Source organism: Lacerta agilis, chromosome 14 (assembly GCF_009819535.1).
Source record: "Lacerta agilis isolate rLacAgi1 chromosome 14, rLacAgi1.pri, whole genome shotgun sequence".
Lineage (NCBI taxonomy): Eukaryota > Metazoa > Chordata > Lepidosauria > Squamata > Lacertidae > Lacerta > Lacerta agilis.
This window is the reverse complement of record NC_046325.1, coordinates 13,138,008-13,161,793: the sequence shown is the minus strand read 5'-3', so window position 1 is coordinate 13,161,793 and position 23,786 is coordinate 13,138,008. Positions and strand designations below refer to the sequence as shown.

The 23,786-nt window shown below is 47.9% G+C and overlaps 1 protein-coding gene across 1 annotated transcript; it reads right to left on the bottom strand.

Moving 5' to 3' along the window:
• Positions 1-4,504: 4,504 nt before the first annotated feature.
• ORAI3 (ORAI calcium release-activated calcium modulator 3) lies at positions 4,505-17,991 on the bottom strand. Its single transcript, XM_033170706.1, has 2 exons — positions 17,414-17,991; positions 4,505-5,197 (listed from the first exon to the last, which is right to left on the bottom strand). Exons 1-2 carry the CDS (start codon positions 17,666-17,668, stop codon positions 4,607-4,609), a joined length of 846 nt encoding a protein of 281 aa, XP_033026597.1. The 5' UTR covers positions 17,669-17,991; the 3' UTR covers positions 4,505-4,606.
• Positions 17,992-23,786: the final 5,795 nt, after the last annotated feature.

The following is a 23,786-nucleotide window of genomic DNA, read 5'->3' as shown; positions in this document are numbered from 1 at the left end:
AAACAAAACCACACAGTATTACACAGCACTTTGAGCAAATAAAAGAAGAAGAGAGAACTTAGGTTCAAAAAAAAGAAATGGAAAGTCAGACAACCACTGATTAGCTTAGCACATACTTCAAGAAGGCAGCTGAGAGAGAGGAAACCATATAGCGGTATTTTAAATTTCTGTCGATTTCTTAAGAACAACAGGGGTTGCACACATGCAGTAGGTAAATATTTGGATATGCAAGTATCTGAGTTGCACACAGCTCCTGATCAGATATGATTAGACTTGTTTTGAGCATAATGCTAACATTCACTACTATGCCAAACAGAAAACTGGTCCGAAAACGATTTGAGCAAATACACAATTAGATAGCAAACTTTAAAAACAGAGTCCAGAACCTGCTCCAAGCAAAACTCGGCAGGGAGCATTCCTACCACGGGTGTGCTTGCACCTACCTTAAGAACAACAGTCGTTTGCTGCAAGCAGTAATTTCGGTACTACTCAACTCTTGAGTAGCACCAACAGTGCTGAACAAGTGCTTTATTGCCTCCAAGTAGTGGCTGTTTTGTGAGTAGAAGTGTCACTGAGGTTGAACATGAAGTTGGTATCTCAGCTCAACGGAGCCATTGGGCCGACTTGCCAGGCAAATGCTCCCACAGGTAACAAAAATCCCTGCATACAGAAAAGTAGCTGGCCAGGCTGAAGGGCTAGGATGGGAAGTCCCTTTCTGTCCTAGCTTTCAACCTGCAGGTATATGTATTTGTATATATGTTATTTTGGAGGAAAGAATATTTACACATTTCTGCCTTCTGAAATAGTACATATAGGGTGCCGAAGAGCAGCTTGAAATAAATGTTGCTCACTTCCTTAGAAGAACAACACACACACAAATGAAGAAAACGAAAAATGGCCAATTGCGGCTCACAATCTATAGTTCCCATAAAGTTAACTTGGACAACTTTTGCTTTTTTCCCCCCATAAAAAAAGATTTATTTTTCGTTTTAAAAATATACAGAATAAAAAGTGCCAGAAATTGGTCTCCCTTGCTCCACCGAGGAGAGAGCGGAATAGAAATACATGGTCAAGTGCATACAGTGTGTTCTGTCCCCATGTGTAAACCCCCCCCCCCAAGCCTCATGTGGCTAAATATGCAAATTAAACAATTCCTCCTTATAGGGAAAACAATGCTTAAAAGCCAAGGCAATGTCTGTCTTGAGGCATACAAGCTACTGAACTGGTGTGGTCAATAGTAAGCTTTTAACACCGACTCTATGGTTATTGGGACTCATTTCCTGACCATTAGGCATGTTGGCTGGGGCTGATGGGAGCTGGAGTCTAAGAAAGAGGGTACAACATTGTCTAGCCAGGGTTTATACAATCTGTTTTGTTTTTTTTCAAATAGCCTATTATCAACGCTCGTTACTGTGCTGAATATTAGGCATTTCCGATTAGGCAAGTCTCTCCAGACATGCAGTAATATCGGCATGTGTTTTAATCTGGTTTTTAGCTTCCTGTTAATTGCTAATTATTTTTGAATGCTTTAATAGTCGTTTTTAAACCACTGTTTGCTAATAATGTTTTATTCTTTTTTGCAAACTGCTTTGAGGTTTCATTACAGTCAAGCGGTGTATAAGCCTTGTAAAATAAATACGTAGATAAAATAAACATTGTGCGCCAGGAAATAACCAGCAACAGCCTGGACTGCCATCAGTCCTTTTCTCCTCTTCTGAGCTAAGTCATCAGCGACAAACTTTAGCGGCTCACTAGAAATGTGAATCGGCTTTTAACTAGGGATGTGTGCCCCCGCCCTCGCATCCAAAGGGCATTTTATTAAGCAAATAAAACATCTGCAACGGTGAGTAGAGAACACAACACGGAGAGGAGGAAAGGATGTTTTTAAAAAGTCCTCCTTTGCCCATTCAAAAACTCTCGACTCTCCCCCACTCACAAAAGCTACTTTTCCTGTAGGTCCCTGTATCTCTTTTTAACTCATTGCGAGGGGAGGGGAGCAGATGGCAGGAAGACTGATTTTGAACAGATGAACACCCCAAGGAGGAAACAGCAGTTCCTTAGCTCAACCAGAAGCAACTTACAGCTGCTTTACTTCCTTGTTTGTTTTTAAGGAATGCATATCAGGCGATGTCTCACTTTAAATATCCCGCCTATCAAAACGAGTTGCGTCCTAATCTAGTGCAGGGTTATCAGACCTCATTGGGCCTGGGATCATTAAGTAAATGTCATGGGTTCCATATATATATATATATATATATATATATATATATATATATATATATCTCCATTTCACAGATAAAAACTGGTGATGGTCAGAAATACACACACACACACACACACACACACGCAAATAACAGGCAAAACACTGACCCCCCCATACACACAACAAATAAAACAGATTTTAAAAAGGCACCCCCAAACCAAATAGCAATAAAAAAGGCCTCGTCAAAACCCTCATTTTAAAAACTGGGAAAGGCAGGTCTTGGCAAAGGGGATGTATGAGGGCACCATGTTGGAGACCTAACCTCTAGCCTGATCCAGCAAAGAGAACTGAAGGCACATTAGGCCAACTCAGTGGCTGCCACCAGGTTTTTCAAAACTTGCTGGGGAAAGTTGCAAAGCTGGACCAGGTTTGCCCCTGCTCCTGACACTGGGGTCACCCCAAATTATAATAGCAGGCCTCCGAAGATCGCAGGCTAGGCTGGGTGGAGCAGGATGTCGGTGGGAACAGGAGATTGCTTAAGGCCTTGGCCACAGGTTCCCATCGCAAGGATTTAGATACCTTTGTGATTCGGGGCTACATAATTTGCTCTGTGGGTCTCGTGACGAACAGTTCACACACAAAGCGCTGATCTGTCTGCTTGTACACAAGGGGTGTTTTGAAGGAACAGAACGGATAACCCCCCCTCCCCCAAAAAAAGAAGAAGCGGGAAAAAGAACACCAGCAGCTGTGGGTGGTTCAGCTTCAGATATTCCTTCAAGTCATCCGCTTCCTCCTCTTCCAATAAAAATATACCATTTCCCTTCAAGCCCAGCAGCTGAGGATGAACTGTCCTTCTATAGAGAAAAAGAACCGGTCTTCAACACCACCCAAGGGAATGAGTCATCTTGAAAACATTCCCTTGCTCGATATCTGGAAAACCAGGGTTTCTCTAGAAACTGCTGCCTGGGACCAGGGACAGAGTGTGCATTTGTGTGTGGGGAGTGTGTGTGTGTGTGTGTGTGTGTTTCTCTTTCATTTGCGCACAAAACACACACCACTCTGCTAAACTGCTCACATCCTTTCTCTTACCTCAGGAGCCGAGAGCCTCACTGCTGCCATTAGGCTACATCCTCCACCTAAGTTTTCTTGCCAGCAATGGGAGGAAGGGAAGATGTTGCCGTTGCTTAGCAACCCCCACTTCCAGAGCTGGTCCAGCCCTTGGCCAGCCAGTTCAGAGGCACACAGCCTGCGGTGGTGCTGGTGGAAAACAACAGGACGGCTAGCAGTGGCAACCAACAGTCCGGCCAGGGCTGGAAAACAAGTGACTGCCCCAATGTTACTGGGCTCCCAACTCTTATCAGGACTGCCAGTCAGCATGGCCAACAGTCAGAGATTGGTTCCTCAAGTTTAGAGGTCTTGCAGGGAACATTAGCAACTAGTGGGCTAAAATAATTTCCCTGTTTGTGTAGTTGCCTACATGCTGGGGCCTACGTGCTAGTGGTACGTGGGGCAAAAGTGGGCAGACTGTGAATTTCGACCTTCATAAAGTAGGCCGATGCCTGTCTATGCACTCACATTAAGCCCAGGAAAGGAAGAATTGTCGTCAGATTTCAAGGGCACATTCCAGCCAGGCAAGAACACTCAAGACAGACGGGAAGCAGGACCAATGGGGAATGTGGCCTGGGAATGGGGGGAGTAGCCTACAGAACCCCCCAGGGGGCCAGAAAGAGAGGCCTGGACTTGAACCCAGGGCAATAGGTTCTCCATCCCTGCAATAGAGATATTCCTCCTGGGGTGAGGAGGAAGACAAATGGCAAGACAGATTGACTCGTTCAGACACGCCTACCTATTTATTTATTTTTAAATCCCAGCTTGTTTGAGTGACACCTTTCTCTCTCTCTGGTTTTGCGGTGGGACTGCAAGAACGAACAAAACCACAAGAAAAGAAACTGCAACCTAATAAGCAAAGCCGCCCCCCTTCTCCCAGGGGGCAAGTGCCGTCTCTTTACTCAAAGGCCACATTCAGTAAACATTTCAGTGCATCATGGAAACTCCATCGGGCAGCGGGAATTTGGGGCAGGGAATTCAAGTTTGCGGCTCCTTTTCCGTTTCAAGAAATCCTTCTGCGTTCATATACCCTTTTTATTATTATTTTTTTCCTGGGGACACGAAATAATTTTGTTATAAAGGTTGCGGGCGGAAGGAACGCCTTCCCAAAAAAAAAGCAAAAAAATAAAAAACAGAAAGAGGAGAGGCCGCAGCCACTTTTGATAAAGTTCCAACCGTACCAGCGACTTCGTGGTCCCCCCCCCCCAACCGAGCCGGTAATCGGGACGTCTGCAAGGCAGTCCCTCTCCTGGAAATAACCACCGTCCCGGAGGCCGTCGGCCAGGCCAACAAGCTTCACACCACCTGCAGCGCCGTGGCTTCTCCGTCAAGCTGGTACTTGATCTGGTTGAGTTCCTCCAGCTCCTGCTGGTGCCGGTCCGTTTTGTGTCCCACTAGCGAGCGGTAGAAATGCAAAGCGAAGATGATGAAGACCACGCCCACCGGGACCATGATGATAGTGGAAGCCATGGCGGCGTTCCACCCGGAGTTGTCCGGAGAGGCCGAAGTCGGGGCCGGGGCGGTGGTGTTGCCGCCGGAAGGGGCCGGGGCAGGAACGCAGCACTTCCGGGCGGTGGCGGCGCTTCCGACGGGCAGGAACTTGACCCAGCAGATCAGCACCACCTCAGTGAGAAAGAGGAAGATCCCCAGGGCTGTGGAGAAGCCCCAGGCCAGCTCAATGTAGCGGTGCATGCGCTCGTGGGGGGACTCGTTGACCGAGTTGAGGTTGTGGATATTGCTGACGGCCTCGATGTTGGGCAGGATGCAGGTGCTGACCATGAGGGCGAAGAGGTGGACAGCCACCAGCACCGTAGTGCAGGCGCTGAACGCCACCAGCAGCTCCCGGGGGTAGTCGTAATCCTCCAGTTGCACCTCAACCATGGCAACCTGGGGGGAGAGAAAGGACACACAGGCACAGATACACGCAGAATTAGGATCCGATACCAAATAGGCCAGGGCCAATGCCAGTCACGCTCAGAGCAGTGTTAGAAACTCAGATATTTAATTATATAGATCTGGCTAAATTAACTGATAAAATTAAGAGGAAGTGGCGACCAAAAATTCCAACAAAATTGGGGGAAATTTGGAGACTACCTGAAAAAGCAATGCCCCACTGTGAAATGCTGGCTCCATTTCTAAATACCCTGTATTGATGAACCAAAGTTAGAAAGGAAAGATAGAAGAAAATTAGATAGAAGGACTATAAGGAACACCATAGTAGTAAAAAAGAAGGGATAGATCGATATCCCGGGACGATGACAAGTGGAAGCCATAAAGGAGGGGGAAGTAACATATAGTAGAATTAGACAAGAATGTACAGAAGAATGGAAGAAAGAAGTATTGTTAAAGGTTAGTAGAAACTGATCTATATGAATATTGAAATCGGATATTATGTTTGTTTTGTTTATTATTTCTAATTTAAAACTGAATTATTGGGAATATAGGAATGTATTATTTGAATGTATTTTGTGGTTTCTTTTTATGAAGAACTCAATATGTAATTTTTAAATTTTCTTTTTTTGGTTATTGTTTTTTCATTGTTCTTTTTCCTTTTTGTACCTGATGTAATAAAGTTAATAAAGTATTTTTAAAAAAAGAAAAGAAAAGAAACTCAGATATTTAAGCTAATGGCACCTTTAAAAAAACCACTTCCTCTGAAGGAACAGGTTTGCAGCTTGGGGGTACTCCTGTATCCTTTGCAGTCGTTCCGAGGCTCAGGTGGCCTCCATCAGCTTTGGCAGGTGGCCCAGCTACGCCCCTATCTGGACAGGGGTAGCCTAACTACCGTTGTCTATGCTCTGTTATCCTCAAGGTTAGATTACTGCAATGCATTATACGTAGGGCTGCCTCTGAAGATGGTTTTGGGAACTTCAGCAAGTGCAGAATTCAGCGGACAGGTTTCTCACCGGAGCAAGACGGTTTGAGCATATGACACCGATCCTGGTCCGGCTGCACTGGCTACCAATTCAAAGTGCTGGTTTCAACCTATAAAGCCTTAAACGGCTCAGGACCGCAATACCTCAAGGACCGCCTCTTTCCATGTGAACCTAACCAGACCCTGAGATCACCTTCTGAGGCCCTCCTTCGTGTGCCTCCTCCTTGAGAGGTCCGGAGGGTGGCAACACGAGGACGGGCCTTCTCTGCAGTGGCTCCCCGTCTGTGGAACGCTCTCCCAAGGGAAGTTCGCCTGCCGCCTTCATTATACACCTTTAGGCGCCTGGCAAAAATGTTCCTTTTTAACCAGGCCTTTGGTTGACCTATACCCTTTTTTTAAAAATTTTATTGCATAGTTTTATTTTACAGAAAAATAAAAATAAAAAATCCAAATTAACGAACAACAGATGCATAACTTTGTTCCCACATAAATTTCCAGCTCGTGAAATAGCAAATGCATATCAAAAGTAAATGGATATCTTATCCAGTGATTTATCGAACCAACTCTTACTGATACAACGTTTTAATAAAATTAAATACAATACTTATTGGTTGTTTGTGTCATATTTTCGTCCTTCTGTACCCTTTACCTTTTGCCACATCCTTTTTTAATGGGGAAAAAAGAGGGGGGAAACAGGGGGGAAACCTATACCCTTTAAAAATGCGGCTCTTTTGTGGGGGGTTGTTAGTGCATTATTGTTAATGTTTTTATTTTATATATTGTGATCTTTTCTGTGAACCACACCGAGACCTCCAGGTATAGGGCGGTATATCAATTCGAGAGAAGAAGAAGAAGAAGAAGAAGAAGAAGAAGAAGAAGAAGAAGAAGAAGTTGCTGTCATCACAAATGGGGCTGATGGGAGCCGGAGAGCCCCATGTTGGCTATCCCTGTGCTAAGAAGTCCACATGTTGGCTTGGGCCCAAAAAGATCCAGCAGGTTTGCTCAGAAGTTAAGCCCTGCTGAGTTCAAAGGGACTTGGCTCTTGTGTTTAGGATGGCAGCCTGAGTTTCTTTGGGATGAAGGTGCAGCGTCTTCGTATCAGGGGTTCCATTTACCAAAATAAAACAAGAGCACGAGTGAAGAGAAACAGGCACTCCTAAAGCACGCAGCAAATCCAGCCACTCCTGTGTCAGATTCTGAGAGGAATTTGCAAAGCACCCCACCCAGAAGCTGCACCCCCGATTTCCAGCTAACCCCTGAAATAAAACTCTCCGCTTTCTACCAGTCTGTCTGCCGTTTCCACACACTTACTGGTTGCCCAGTCCAGAAACAGCCAGGGGCATAAAGGGTCGTTTGTCAACTTGAGGCAAGAACCACAGCTAAAATATGTGCCGCTACAGTGTTTCCTGAGCATGTACAAAGCACTTCCAAAGAGATAGGTTAGTAATTCTCAGAACCACAGCCTCCTAATTCCAGCATTATTATCCTGATGTGGGAAGACAGGCCAAGGAGTTGTGGCCCCACAAACGTTCGATCGGTGCCTCTAGTTTTCAACTGAACGTGGCTTGTTGGGGCAGTGACTTGATATGGGACTAATATGGCTTGCCCCACAGATACCTGGGGAGTGGGTGGAGCAGCTCCTCCAATATCTCTGCAGCTTACACATGGTGCTTTCAAAGAGTGTGGTGTAGCAGCTGAACTAGGGACTAGAATCTGGGAGACCACAGTTCAAATCCCCACATCGTTCATTGGGTAGGCATGTTAGCAGCTCTCCCTAGCGGGAGCGTTGTGAGAAAAGAAAGAGGTGGCTTGCAGGAGGGCCACCTATGCTGCCTTGAGCTTCTGGGAGGAAAGGCAGAAAACAACCGGAAAATGAGGGCTCGGTACAATCTGCCTTTGGTGCCATTCCCCACAGCAACACACACAGAATTTCAGCGGCTGAGGCAGAGACCTATCTTGGCTGCCCTTAGAAGTGGCATTCCTGCTAAACCCCAACTTGGCACCAGGACCCTTTGCAGGGATGGTGGTGGTGGGGGGGAGAGTGTCCCATATTCCCATTTGTTCACAGCTCCAGCTCTGGCTAGGATCCCAGGGCCTTGGCAGTTTCCCCAGAGAATGGGGATGGGGATTGGTTTGGGGGAGGCAGAGGAGGGGGGGAATGGCAGAGGGAGTAAGGATTTAACCCACAGCAAGTTTCCCACAGCCTGGGAAGCAAAGCAGGAGCAAGAGGTTTAAGGACCCCCCCCCCACCCAGGGATGGGGGAGCCCCTCCAAACAAACTGAAGCGTGGCCTTAAAAAACCTCCCGAAAGTAACCCAAAGAGGTGCTGCTGCGTCACCTCAAACTAACCCCCTCCAACCTCAAAGCCCTGAGTCAAGTTACGTTGGAAGGCCGAGGGCTTATTTTCAGAAAGTGGGCCACATTAAACCGAGTGATGACAGCTGGCTGGCAAGGGCCCTACGAGGCAGGGCAGCACGTGCCACAGACTCAGCTGGAGGTGACAGAAGATGAATGGAAGGAATTGGAAAGTCGGGGGGGAGGGGTTGGGGGACGCACAGCCAGGGTTCAAACCCCCCCCCCCCAATTGCAGTCTGCTCCTGCAAGGCCTGGCCCTCCAATGGCCAGCCTCTATTTTCTTCTCAAACATCCTGGCCCCAAAAAGGTGCGGTGACTCAAGAGCATGTGCAGAGTGTGAATTTTATTTCTACGGCGGTGGTTCTCATCCACCCCCCCCCCCCCCGGGGCCACACGTTCAGAATAAAAAGGTGCTCACAACGCCCCATGTTTTTTTTTTCATAAGAAAGACATTGGAAAACAAAAAGAAGCAACTCCAAGCAGTGCTTGGACTCAACGAAGAGCACAACTACTTTATAATATGATCATAAAGTATAAAACGAGGCTGCTACATAAGAACATGAATCACTGCCAAAATATAATTATGAACGAGCCTCTTACATATGTACTTTAAGTATGTATACAAGCTCAGTGAGAGGTGTGAGCTTGCTTTTGCTGGGTAATCTCATTTATATTAGGTATAATTGGAGAACCCCATTCTCGTTTCCTCATCAACACAAAGAAGCCTTTCTCTTTTTCTGATCTTTCATATTTGTCAGACTTGAAAATCCCTGTTCGCAGCAATATGCAGTGGAGAACTGCAGAAGAACAGCTAGTTGCTCTTGAAGAGAAGCGTGGTTAGTTTCTGGTTGTACAGTTGTACCTTGGAAGTTGAAAGGAATCCTTTCCGGAAGTGCGTTTGACTTCCAAAACGTTTGAAAACCAAATTGTGGCTTCTGATTCAGAATCATCAATCAGAAGTCATATCAGACATTCGGGTTCCAAAAGAACGTCCGCAAACAGGAACAATCACTTCCCGGTTTGCGGCATTTGGGAGACGAAACATCCGAGTTCCAGGGAGTTCGGGATCCAAGGCACGACTGTATATTCCCCCCCCCCCCCGCAAAAAAATATTTTGATACTATACTGCACTGAAATGTTTCTTTGATTGACCTTGAATCTTCCCCCCACACTTGCCACCCTCTCCTTTGCCACCCTCTGAGCGTATGCAGAGTGCCTCCCACGTGCAGAGTGAGGAAGACTGACAGGAGAGGTATGGCTAAGGAATATCCAAATGGCGACCTCCAGATGTCATTGGGCCCTCGCCCAACTCCCATCCGCACAAAGTTGGGGGGTGATGGGAATTTTAGTCCAACGCCGTGGGCTACCCCTGCCCTAGGCCCAGAAGAAAGCTACAGCTGGATCTGCATTGCTTGGAGAGGAGGAAAGGAGGCTCTCTCACGCAGCTCCCTGCTCTAACCACTACACCACACTCCCGCTGCCCTTTGCCCCCCCCCCCGGATTTCCAGCTTTAAGAGTGATCCAAATGACAAAGCTCGTGGCCAGAGTTCCCCACACCCGCTCTGAGCCTCATTGGGAGGTCCCTTTTGAGAGCGACTGGCCGAGAAACCCAGAATATCGGCTCAGTCAGGCACACACACAGGGTCACTGAGGGATTTTGACCAAGCGTTCAACTCTTGGCACCTGCAGCCCAGCGAGGGCCTCCTGCCAGCAGCCGCCCTTGTTCACAAGCTCTAGGAAACTCACAAGCAAAAAAGCAGAGAGCCTCCAGTGCACATTTGCCTCGCCATCGTTCCTGGGAAGCCACAGCCAAAAGTGTTTGTGCGCCTCCGAGGCAAATTATGTGTTCAAGGCACACTCACCAGGGTCACACATCGTCTCCTAAGCAAGACTAGGCTAGAAGCCCCCCAAATAGCTTTGAAAAATGAGAGGTGCAGGCCACCACAGGAATGCCGGGAAATGTGTGGGAGCTGGCTGCGCTTTGTCCACTGAACGAGAACTCCTCTCTGCATGTGCCCAGAGGCACTCTGCTCCCAAACAATTTCGCCTGCTGCAGGACCGAGGCTTGAAAACAAGACTTTCCAGGGCTCAAAGTCGGTTCTGCCGTGACCCACAATTTCCAGGTGACCTTAAACCGGCGATTCAGCCCCCTATGGGAGAAAGTCCCCATTCATAAACAAAGCAGTACAAAAGCAGCTCTGGGTGCTCTCAAAGGACCTCACAGGGATCCTTACAACAACCTTGAGAGGTAAGCCAGTGACCTTCCCCGCTCTCCCCCCCTAAGCAGAGGCGAGATTCGAACTCAAGACTTCCCCGCCTCAAAGCCCAGGCATCTTAGCCACCAGCCTTCCATTTCCAATCCACCCACCCCACGCCGCCACCCCCAAACCAAATGGCGCTCCCGCCAGAGGAGAGCCTTCTTTGGGTTGCATTTCACAAGCTCCCCCACCCCAAAAAACTGGTCCTGAAATAGGCCTTGCAGCCGGTCTCCTCCCTTCCCTGACTAAGCTCCCCCTGTTGCTTTGGTTACAAGTAAATGAGATCACGCAGTGCGGAATGCAGTCTCTTGCCTTGGGACCTGGCTGGCCCAAGAGGCAGGGAATCTAAATGCACCAGGCCCTGCGCTGAGTTTTCTCCCTTTCAAGCCCACCTGGGGCGGCTCGGCTACGTTGGCCCCGCCGCCCCTGCTCCTATACTCCTGCGACAGCCCTGCGAGGTGGGTTGGAACGACCATCTGGAGGTCAGCTTTGCGCCTAAGTGGGGATTAGGAAAGTCCAAATCACCGCAGTTTATAAAGTCCAGCACCTTCACGCAGGTAGAGAAAGCGACGGCAGTGCGCCTTTTAAAAACGGGCCAGTTTGGGGCCAGGGCAAAGGACCATGAGCCACGGCAACCACAATAGGAAGGGACAGATGGAGGAGGCATGGAGGCGGCCCTCACATCTAGGCTTGCAATGGGTAAAAAGTAAGCCCCATGGGACTCAGGATTTTATTTCCAAGTAAGACACGCCTAGGATCCGGCTGCGTTCGGAATCCATGCAGCCAATTTCGCCTTGGGCATCAATTAACTACCTCAGTTCAAGCCATCTGTGCCATATGCCCATTCATTCAGGCAAAATATGGGGGTCATATTACAGCCATACAGCGAAGCAGTAGGACTGCAGCTCAGCGGTAGAGCATGCAAGGGGGAATTCGGTTCAATCCCCGGCTCCTCCAGACAGGACTGGGGAAAACGTCAGCCAGAATCTCTGGAGAGGAGCTGCCAGTCAGTGTAGACAGCACTGAGGCATATGGGCCGGCATATCCAAGCTCCCTGGAGATGCTGGAGGTTCTGCATGCAGAGCAAGAGGCTCTGCCCCTCGGCCACGGCCTCCCCCCCCCACCCACCCAAAGCAACAGACTTTCGTGGGGTTATTTACACAGTTATCATAATGTTGCTTTGCCACCTCGCAGGGTTGTTGTAAAGGAGAAAGTACAATGCTCTGTAGCCTTATTAACAACAACTGAAAAAGGCAAGAGATGGGGAACTCTGCTGGGGGGGGGGAGTATTTGTCGATGGTTGATAGGACTGCTTCTTGGGAGAAAAGCAATGACAAACCTAGACAGCATCTTAAAAAGCAAAGACATCACCTTGCCGACAAAGGTCCGTATAGTTAAAGCTATGGTTTTCCCAGTAGTAATGTACAGAAGTGAGAGCTGGACCATAAAGAAGGCTGATCGCTGAAGAATTGATGCTTTTGAATTATGGTGCTGGAGGGGACTCTTGAGAGTCCCATGGACTGCAAGAAGATCAAACCTACCCATTCTCAAAGAAATCAGCCCTGAATGCTCCCTGGAAGGACAGATCCTGAAGTTGAGGCTCCAGTACTTTGGCCACCTCACGAGAAGGGAAGACTCCCTAGAAAAGACCCTGATGTTGGGAAAGATGGAGGGCACAAGGAGAAGGGGACGACAGAGGATGAGATGGTTGGACAGTGTTCTCGAAGCTACTAACATGAGTTTGGCCAAACTGCGGGAGGCAGTGAAAGATAGGCGTGCCTGGCGTGCTCTGGTCCATGGGGTCACGAAGAGTCGGACACGACTGAACGACTGAACAACAACGATAGGACTGATGGTCGCACAGGGACCCGGGCTCAAAATGGAAGGACAAGGAATGAATGAACACACGCCCTCAAGCACAGATACATATGCAAGCATTTTGTGCATTGATATTCCAGTGACTATTTAAAAGGAGCTAGTTGGTCTCCCCCCCCCCCTTTTTTTTTTTTGCTGATGCTGCTGGGTTTTGAAACGCAAGCAAGAGCCTACAGGATATAGGGTGCGGCGCTCTTGAAAGAAAGTTTACCTAAGGTGGGAGAAGGCCAGAATCTGCTGGATGGGATGGGCGGCCCAGGATCACAGGAAGGAAAGAAATCAGAGGAAAATCGTCCGGAGCCCGGAACTAAAGGCTGGCTAATGCCAACAGCATGGTTTTAAGTGCGGAAACTTCCATCAGATATAGCGTGCATGTGTGTAATCATCCCCATATCACCATCATCCTGTTATCGGTCCTTCTGTTTCCGACGTTCAGGCTGTGGGTGTCAATGCTTATCCAGCCACCCACAAGAGCAAGGCACCAGCAGCTTTCTAAGAAAATCAGTTGGGGGGTGGGGAACTTGAGAGGGTGAACCCTGTGAGGGCTGATCGTGCCAAGTAGACACAGAACGCCAACTGTGAGTGGCTTTGGATCAGAAGCACTTCACGCTGCAACATTTTGTTGCGAGTCCCCAACTGTACAGACTGTATTTACAACCACTGCTATTGAAGAATGGCGGCCTCTTAAGCCAAGCACTTCCAGTCCTAGGTAGAATGGCTTTCTCTCACTCTGCAAAACACCTCAAGGCAACATGCGTCCATGAACATGTGCAGAGTGCCTTTCCTTTGGAGAAGGAGTTTAACAAGGTTGTTGCGGGGTTTTTTCCTAAGGGACCTAAAAACATAAGTATACGCACAGTCTAATTCCCTTCTGACCAGAAGCAATTATTTTCGTAAGGGCAGCATATCAATGAAAGGAGGATCTTTAAACTGCATGCTGTTTTTGTTTTTTAAACACAAACAAACACTAAATACACACACACACACACACACACACACACACGATATTTTGTCCAACTTTGCATCCTTCTTTCTGGTAAAACCAGAAAGTTAAACTCTATCCAAATGGTGGTGCCGTTTTGCTCACTTTCCACATGGCTGAGTCCTTTCGTATGCCCCACTTACGAAACACCCCAAAGTGGAAGTTTAAACCACATTCGAGATGCTTAATTCTAGGAGAATCCATGTGAAAGGGAGAAAAAGGGAAGCAAACGAGAGTTTCGGGTCACCAGAATTTTTTTTTAAAAAAAGTCTGCAAGTGTTTGAGTTGCAAAGAGCAGCTTGAACTTGCACACTTTAAAACCAGAGGCGACAAATTACATGGGCATCTTCCTTTAGATGTCCCCCCCGTCCCCCCCGAATAGTTGTCCATCTGTGTAATTTCATTTTAATTTCCTGTCCCATTTCCCTCTCCCACCAACCTTGCCTGCCTCTTTTCCAGATGCTTTTGGCAATCAATGGGCTGAAATATTGGCCAAGGCACTTATTTGCCTGTAAGCAAATATCCCCAGGCTGTCTTCCACCCAGTTGTGAATTTCTCATATCTGGGAGTTCTGTCTGGAATTAGTAAGACATTTGTTACACACTCAGTGTGTCTCTTAAGAAGCTCCCAAGCGATCCTGTTCTCAGTTAAACATATACATATTATTCTGGTGGCGGCGGGAGGGGGGCAGGGGCAGGGTTAAAAAATAAATCAAAGGAGGGTGCTTTGAGAAAATGCAATGCACAGCACTCCACTCTCCAAGCTGAATTCACTGCGTATGCTCATTTGGAGCCAATCTGTAGGTGCTTATAAATCAGTGTTTTTCAACCACTGTTCCGCGGCACACTAGTGTGCCGCGAGATGTTGCCTGGTGTGCCGTGGGGAAAATTACTTTATATATAGTCAATATATGCACAGAGTTAAATTTTTTAACATTTTCTAATGGTGGTGTGCCTCGTGATTTTTTTCATGAAACAAGTGTGCCTTTGCCCAAAAAAGGTTGAAAAACACTGTTATAAATAATAAAAACAACAAGGGCTGTATAATGACCATTAGGAATTTCAGAGCAGGTTTTGAACCCAGCTCTGCATCTAATTTTTGAGGCACTGGCAATGTGGACTGGCAAGTGGGCTATGGGCCCAAGACAGTTTAATGTAGGGTGGCACCCACACACAGATTCAGGCACACAGCTGGTCAGCCTTGCCGTCGAAGATAGAAAAGCCCACAAATGGTTCTCTTCTTTCCTGGCTGCAAAATACAGTAAAAAGAAACCTTCCAAGGCACCCAAAAACCCAGCCGTTTTACTCTGCCTAACGGTAGGGCCGGCCTGACAACTGGAGTCATGCCTCCTGCTTGTGGGTTTCACATAGGCAATGTCTGGTTGGCCACTGTGTGAATTGGATGCTGGACTCAGATGGGCCTCTAGCCTGATCCTACCGCAGGGCTCTTCTTAGGAGAGCAGGGTTCAATCCCTCACTCAGTCCTGCAAGGTGACTCTGAGCCAGTCAATCTCTCGAAGACTAACCCACCTCACAGGGTTGTTGTGAACATAAAACGGGCTGGGAAGGAAAACCCTGCATCCTAGCCTGGGCTCTTGGAAGAAAATGTGGGATGTGTAATTTTTTATTTTTAAGTACAGTGGTACCTCGGTTTTCGAACATAATCCATTCCAGAAGACCATTCGAGTTCCAAAATGTTCGTCAACGGAGACGATCGAAAACCGAGCTACCACTGTAACGGGAATTATTTTACACAATATGCTGGGGTCAAAGGTGGCAATTCTAAGCATTCAATGAAAATGCGGAGGAGCCACAATTTGGTGGTTAACTTGGATTGAGGGGTTCTCTGTGCATGCTCAGACACCCTCTCTACTTCTGATGCATGGCAGAATCCCTGGCGTTCTGAGGTTAAGCCCCATGAGCAAAGAGAGTTGTGGAAAAGAACTGAGAGAAGGAGGTTTGAGGTGGCTCCAAAACGCAGAGAGCGCCTTGCACGACAAGGAACATAAATCTAAGTTCAGAGAGTATTTTCAAACTATGTGGGAAAGACAGATCCCTTTCCAAGAAACCCAGGATCTGAATTCCAGTCACATTACAGCACACACCAAATTCTTAAGCGCATCAAAAGACAGCCTTATTGTGGCGTAAGATTTTGTGGACACAATCAGATACACTTAGGGCCCCTTCGAACATTCGGGGTGCATTTCAGGGCGGACATACTGCTTCATTTCGAGTCAGTAAATGTCCCACAACTTCCTGATGAAATGCTGTATTTTCTTTTCTTTTATTCCAAAAATGTTCCGGGGGGGATTTTTTTGTACTATAGCATCAAAATGCACCTCCAGATGGCAATAATGAAGCAGGAAGAAGCGTGGGCATTACAGTTTAAACCCATCACTAATGTGCCATCATTGCAACCATGGCATATTTGCACTTGCAAAACGAAAAACGAAAAAACCAACCACCACCCAGTATCTGGAGGTCCACAGAAACATGTGCCACAACAAAAGCTCTGGCCTTTAAAATGCCGCAAGACTCTTTGGGGTTGTTTGCAGATCTGTTTGGAAGAGAAGAGGCCCGAGGGATTTGAGGTCTCTCTCCAAATCAACATCCGTTCTCCAGCTGGTGGTTTAGTTTTTTAGCTCAGCGGCAAGCCAGCACTCCCGAATCTGTCTTCTCTCGCAAGGATCGGGCCCTGTTCCTACATGCTCACTGCAGCTGAACAACAGCCACACAGAAGGGTCACTAAGCTGAAACCATCTCAAGCTTTCCACCATAGGATAAGCGAGGATGAGAGAGAGAATGAAGAATCTACCATAATGGGGGGAGACCACACCTAACTTCTCTGCTCCAACCCACCAATTCCCATGCCAGTCCTCAAGTGTCCTGCATGGAACCGCTCTGGAAAGACCGGGTCCTGTTTTACAACATCCTTTTTTAAAAAAAAGTAGACTTGGTCAAAACTCCCGGGGCTCTTTTCATAACTCTGGGAAGCACCTCACTCCTTGAACCACACAAGCCAGGGAGTAAGAAAGGAGATCAAAGGCTGCAATAGTTAGTTTACTAAGGTTATCTGGGACAAGGGAAGCAATGACCAGTGGTTAGCACAGTGAGGTGTCCAGGTTCTCCTTGGTGGAGAAAACCGTAAGCAGGCTTAGCAGGGTGTGAAAAGGAAGCAGGGCCTAGAAGTTCTTTAGAAACTGAGCACAGTGCCTAGTGGTTACATCCATGGAACAAGGGCTGTTGATTCTGTGTTCTCTGGGTGATGTGAGGGATGCACCCAGTTAGCATTATGGCCAGGGGGTGGATCAGCAGGTCTGGGTTACTTCTTGGCTGGGGTGGGGTGGAGTGGGGAAGCACAGTTACAACAGAGTTTCCCAAACCTGGGTCTCCAGCTGTTTGGGGAGTACAATACCCCATCATCCCAGACCACAGGTTCTGCTAACTAGGGGTGGTGGGAGTCATAGTCCAAAAAACAGCCAAGTTTGGGAAACCCTGGTTAGAATCACAGCAGTACAGAGTAGGAAGGGAACCCCGAGGGTCATCTAGTCCGACCCGCGCCAAGGAATGTCAGAGTAGCCTTCGCCAACCGGGCGCCCTCCATGTGCTCTGGACTGCGGCACCCACCAGCCCTGGAGAGGACGGGCGCTGCGAATCCAAAACCTCGTGTGTGTAGGAGGAGGGCGCCCCGAGGGGTCTGGCGGAGGCTGCCCCCCCGGGCGGGCTCCATCCTTCCCAAACCCCGGGGTCTCTCCTTACCATGGCGAAGCCGGAGAGCAGCGCCGAGGTGCGGCTGGACGCCTTGAGCTTGGCCCGGCTGAGGTAGAGGCGGCGCCAGTTGAGCGCATGTAGCGAGTGCTGGTTGGCGCTCATGAGCTCCAGGTAGCTCCGACGGACGAACTCGCGGTACGTGGCCGAGACGCCCAGCGCCTCCGAGGCCTCGGGGTTCAACGGCTCCCGCTCGCCGTCCGCCCCGTCGCCGTCCGCCCCCTCGGAGCCGCCGGCCGCCTTCATCAGTCCCGGAGGAGGAGGGCGGCAGCGGGGCCGGGCGCGGCGCGGAGGGACAAGCAGCAGCAGCAGCAGCAACGCTGGCCGAGGGGGCAGAAGTTGGGGGGCTGGAAGGGGCGGGCAAACTCCGAGGGGCTGCGAGGAGGGAATAGAGGGGGCGCAAATAGGGATGGGGGGGCGGAACCGACGGAGGAGATGGGATAAGCGGGGAGGGAGCGGGGAGAAAGCAGCTGCCAGGTGTTTAGCCGGTCATAGGTTGGAGGGGGCGCCCGGAGAGGAAAGTGTTGTGGGGGAGGGCGGCTCACTCCTCAAATTGGGGAGAGGGGGCGCGGCGAGACCCGCGATGATCAAAAAGACGAGGCGGGGAGGGGTGGGAGGAAATGGGGTGGGTGGGAAGGAGGGCAGAAAAGAGGGGCGTCGAGGGGCGTCGGGGAGCAGAGGAGGGGAAGCACCGTTGGCGGGAGACCGCGCGGATCCGACGCCGCGCCGGGGCGAAGAAAGTTGCGATTCGCTCGGGCGGCGGGGCTGGGCGAGAGAAGGCGGGCGGGAAGGAAGGAGGGAGGGAGGGAGGGAAGGAGGGCGGGGAGAGAGAGGGAGGGAGGCAGAAAGAGAAACAGAGGAGTTTCCTTCGGCCGCGGGCGGCGTTTAAAGGGGAAGTAGCGACGCGGCAAAGATCCGTTTCCTTTTCGCGAACGTGGCTCCCGCCGCCGCCGCCTCGGATTTTATCCTCCCAACAGCCCTGCGAGGTAGGAGAGGCGCATTGCGAAGCGGAGCCTGGTCTGCAGGAAGCGGGACCGTCCGGGGCGGAGATTGTCACGGCGCAGGCCCTGTGCAGGATTACTCGGAAGTAAGCTCCTTGGAGCTTCGTGCAACTAGCTTCTCTGAAGGGGCAGGCGGGGAGTAAAAAAGGGACCCAGGGAACCAGCTCAAGCCGTGATCCACAGGCTGACAATCCGCTCCCAAAGACCTTCCTTTTTTCTCAACATGTCTTTGGAGATCCGGCTGCGTCTGTATTGGAACTTAAAAATACGTTTTAAAGTGTTTTATTACTTGTTGTTTTCCACCTTGGGCCCCTTTGGGTGGAAGGTTGAGATATGAACACAATAAACCAGGGAAAGAAAGAAAATAGTTTTCTGATTCAGAATGTGAGAGTACAACCTTTGGCTGATTAATATTCTACAGCATTTTAAATGTGTTTGGGTATTGTTTTTTTCCTGTTTTAACTGTTCGTGCTTTTATCTTGTATTTTTTTTAATCTCGTGAACAGCCCTGAGGTCTTTCTGTTGATCGGTTTCATTAAGAATTTTCAACGTGTGATGCAATAAAAACCCAACTAGTCTAAATAAAATTAAAATTAAAAATGCAGAAGAAGAAAAATGAGGGAAAGAGAAAAAGAATAAAAAAGAGAGATAATATAATATAATATAATATAATAAAGCACAAAGTTGTGTGTGTATCTCCATTATATTTTAACTTTCAATCCACGTGCAAAGAAGTGAATCTTGCCAAGAGCTTCGCTTCTTCATCTTCACACCCTGAGAAAAACCACTCTGACCCGCCCTGAGATCTTTTGATGAAGGGCATTATATAAATCTAATAAATAAATAACAAAAAAAATCTGATGTATATGAACAGCCTGGACAGCCCAGATGGCTAGAACACCCAGGTTGCAGGTTTGATCCCCGGATGAGACAGCTGCCTATTCCTGCATAGGGTTGCATTAGATCAGGCATAGGCAAATTCAGCCCTCCAGATGTTTTGGGACTACAATTCCCATCATCCCTGACCACTGGTCCTGCTAGCAAGGGATGATGGGAGTTGTAGTCCCAAAAACATCTGGCACGCCGAGTTTGCCTATGCCTGTATTGGATGATCCTCAGGGTCCCATCCAACTATGATTCTGTGCGGTACGGTCCTTGGCTCCACCAGAAAAGGGACGTCAGATGAAATGAAACCAATTCCCTGGAATGGGAAACATTAAGCAGAGGCTTGAGCAGGAGGCTGGCTTCTCATTTAGGGCAGAGGTTTAGTCAACATTATACTACACATACGTGAGCAATGACACACCAGCAACACACAGGGCATGTTTGGTGCAAAAAAAAAAGATCATTATGAATCACATTCCTTATATTTACATTTGAGCAGGTGAACCTGATCTGAACTGGGTGGTTATGTGTGCTTGAAGGAGTTGCTGAACATTAACTGGCCTAGTTACTGGTAGGTAGCCGTGTTGGTCTGCCATAGTCAAAACAAAATAAAAATAAATTCCTTCCAGTAGCACCTTAGAGACCAACTAAGTTTGTTCTTGGTATGAGCTTTCGTGTGGATGCACACTTCTTCAGATACACACGAAAGCTCATACCAAGAACAAACTTAGTTGGTCTCTAAGGTGCTACTGGAAGGATTTATTATTATTATTATTTATTAACTGGCCTGGAAGAACTTCATTTGCAGTTGAACCTAAACAGGAACTGAACCAAATCTTTTCACGATTTGACTCACTTGCTGAGGAGTCGCCTGCCAGTCAAAATATTTGTTGGCACCAGGCTGGGGAAAACTGGCATATAGGAGTTCAGCCTTAAATTTACCCCTATTTTGGGGCACCCTGTTGGCTCTGTTACAAACACTATGTTTGTCCCCCAAATGCCGAGCAAAATATTTGCTCTGAAACAGGTACACTGAAATGTTAAGCTATTGCTTTAAATGTCGCAGGGACAGACTGTTGGTTTTTATTATGAGCATTTGTACTTCTATGGCAGTACGATGTCGTATTTATACATTACCCAGATAATTTCCTATGATTAGATTAGCATTTGAGTCAGTTTGTACGCTTGTTGTACATGTGGTTTTTTTTATAAAAAAAAATTACCCTGACTTTTATACCAAAACACACAGAGATTGCTATTGGGATAAATTTAATATTTTCTCTGTCTGTTTGTTAACCACCCCCACCCTCAGCACTGCTGTCCCGATTAAAAATCAGAGTTGCCAACTTTTGCTTTAAAGTCGCATCGTTTGGTTTTAAAACCGAGAGATCTGACCACAGATGTGCTGCGTCAGGCCTGTTGTAAGCCGTCGAGGCCGAGCTGCGGCCAGTCACAAGCCTCCCTCATGCGTGGTCACTTCAGATGGGGCACAAAGCTGGTGGAAAGGGCGAGGGGGTCAGTTGGGAGATGCTGCAAAGGCCCGCTCTACATCTTCGCCCCACAGCGAAGGGAGGGTGTGGGGCAGAAGGAGACGGCGAAATCCTGAGACAATTGAATGGACTGCATCCCATCAAGGGGAAATTGGGCAGTGCTATTTCTACTAGATATGGAGACCAGGCCACTGGCCAGACTTTTCCCAGGGACCGCCAGGTGGGCTGGCCACACACAGTGGCAGCTTCATCAGAATATTTTCTCCACCCATGAGGCTGTTAGGATGCACGCCATGCATTAAAAATCGTGGGAAATGTAATTTACATCTCATAGAGCTACAATTTCCAACACCCTTACAAACAGCCAAGGAGAACTTTCAATTTTAATTTTACAAATACAGTGGTACCTTGGTTTTCAAGTATTTGGAACCCAAATACTGCAAACCCGGAAGTAAGCGTTCCGGTTTGCGAACTTTTTTTGGCAGCCGAACGTGCTCCATTTTGAGTGCCACACTTCCGTTTTGAGTGTTACGCGGAGGTCTGTCTGTTTTTGCTGTTTTATTTTGTGTTGTTGTTTTTGTGATTGTGCGGAACCCAGTTCAGCTACGGATGGATGGATTGTGTGACTGCAGTACATTGCTTATTGCTGTCATGTTATGGATCAGTGGTCTCGTTGGATAGTAAAATTCACGTTAAATTGCTGTTTTAAGGGTTGTTTTTCAAAGTCTGGAACGGATTAATCCATTTTGCATTACTTTCTATGGGAAAGCGCGCCTTGGTTTTGGAACACTTTGGTTTTGGAACGGACTTCTGGAACGGATTAAGTTTGAGATCCAAGGTTGTTGTTGTTCAGTCGTTCATTCGTGTCTGACTCTTCGTGACCCCATGGACCAGAGCACGCCAGGCACCCCTATCCTCCACTGCCTCCTGCAGTTTGGCCAAACTCATGCCAGTCGCTTCGAGAACACTGTCCAACCATCTCACCCTCTGTCGTCCCCTTCTTGTGCCATCTTTCCCAACATCAGGGTCTTTTCCAGGGAGTCCTCTTTTCTCATGAGGTGGCCAAAATACTGGAGCCTCAATTTCAGGATCTGTCCTTCTAGGGAGCACTCAGGGCTGATTTCTTTAAGGATGGATAAGATTGATCTTTTTGCAGTCCATGGGACTCTCAAGAGTCTCCTCCAGCACCATAATTCAAAAGCATCAATTCTTCGGCGATCAGCCTTGTTTATGGTCCAGCTCTCACTTCCATACATTACTACTGGGAAAACCATAGCTTTAACTATATGGACCTTTGTGAGCAAGGTGATGTCTCTGCTTTTTAAGATGCTGTCTAGGTTTGTCATTGCTTTTCTCCCAAGAAGGAGGCGTCTTTTAATTTCGGGACTGCTGTCACCATCTGCAGTGATCATGGAGCCCAAGAAAGTAAAATCTCTCCCTGCCTCCACTGTAATACAAGGGGAGAAAAGACTGAAAGGGGAAGAAACGTGGAATGGAATGAGATCCACGGAGGGTGTAACAAACAAAACTCCTTAAAGGGAAGGGATATGGAGCAGGGAGAGGATTCAAACCAGTGGAAGGAGGGAATCGATGTGGGGGAATCGGCCCTGTGTGCCACTGCCCAGCGGTGGTTGAAAGCCGGAACTGCAGGGAATTCAGCAGAGAAAAGGAATCTCTTTTCATCAATAGCCTTAGAGAAGGTCAGGTGAAGAAGGTACGTGGCTAAAAGCTCCCAGAAACTCGAGGTTACCGTCAGACCATCTTCATAGTCTTGTGCCCTGGAGTACGTCCGGCTCAACCTCCAACAACTTTCGGGGTGTCCTAGTTTTTTACTTTTTGAAATACGGCAACCCTAGCTATGGAGACCTGAAGGGGCCAAAAAATAATGCAGAAGAGCATCAGGAAAGATGGAGCGAAACCCTGGTCCCGCCAGGCTCACACACAACTTACTTTCTCATTCCTGTTTATCAAAAGTATCGTGGATTGGAACCGGGTCTTCTGGAGTGTTTGCAGTTCTCCTTTCGTGCCAGCCATAACGTTCAAACCTTGTTCGCAACCATAACCAGTGCCTTCCCCCTTCAGCTGTGTAACAAACTGTTTGGGAAACGGGGGGGGGGGGGTCCTCAAACACAGCGTTTGCGGAAAGACTTGGGGGTGCATGGGAGAAGTTAGCTGGCCCACAAGAATAAAAAGTAATAATTTCATTAGGATTTTCCTTTTGGGATCCTGATCAGCTGTTTGGGCCCTAGGCTTTAATATTTTATTTATGTATCCTGTCTGCAAAATAAACACATGTTTTATAGGTTTCATATACCTATGCATGTTAGGTTTATACAGGAATTTCTCGACTAGAGACTCCTGTTTCAATAAAGCGAATGGCATTGCTTTATTGTGTATTTTAGAGTTGTTTCTGTTTTGATGTTTTTATAACGGGGTTTTATACCGTGTAAACAGCTTGAAGCCTATTTTCGCATTAAGCCGTATATAAATCAATTGATTACATAAATAACAAGAACTAGTGGTTTGGCGGCTACAGCAACCTTTATCAACCTCCTGCCCTCCAGATATATTGGCCTGCAATTCCCAAAGGCCCTGGCCAGTACTGGGTTCGAATGCTGGATTAAATCCAAGCACATCCAAGCTCAAATCTCTACTTAACCAGGAAGATCAGCGGGTGACCTTGGGAAATTTAAATTACCTGTGAACCCAAAGTACGCTTCCCCCCCTCCTGCCCCCCAGAAGTTGCCCACTGCATTTTTAAATGAGTCACAGTCCGAACTGTGCACCCTCCCCCTTTGAAACTTCCCAAGGGGCTGAACCAGAGCAGAATCCCCCTTAGTGTGGAGAGACCAGACAGAATTAGGATTCATCTACTAGGGGAAAATAAATAATGTAGAGCATCTTGGGTGCCTTTTTGAACCTCTCTGTGCCATACTACAAATGCAGCCAGAGAGAGGTGGTCGCATGGACTGAACGATTTCAGGCTGC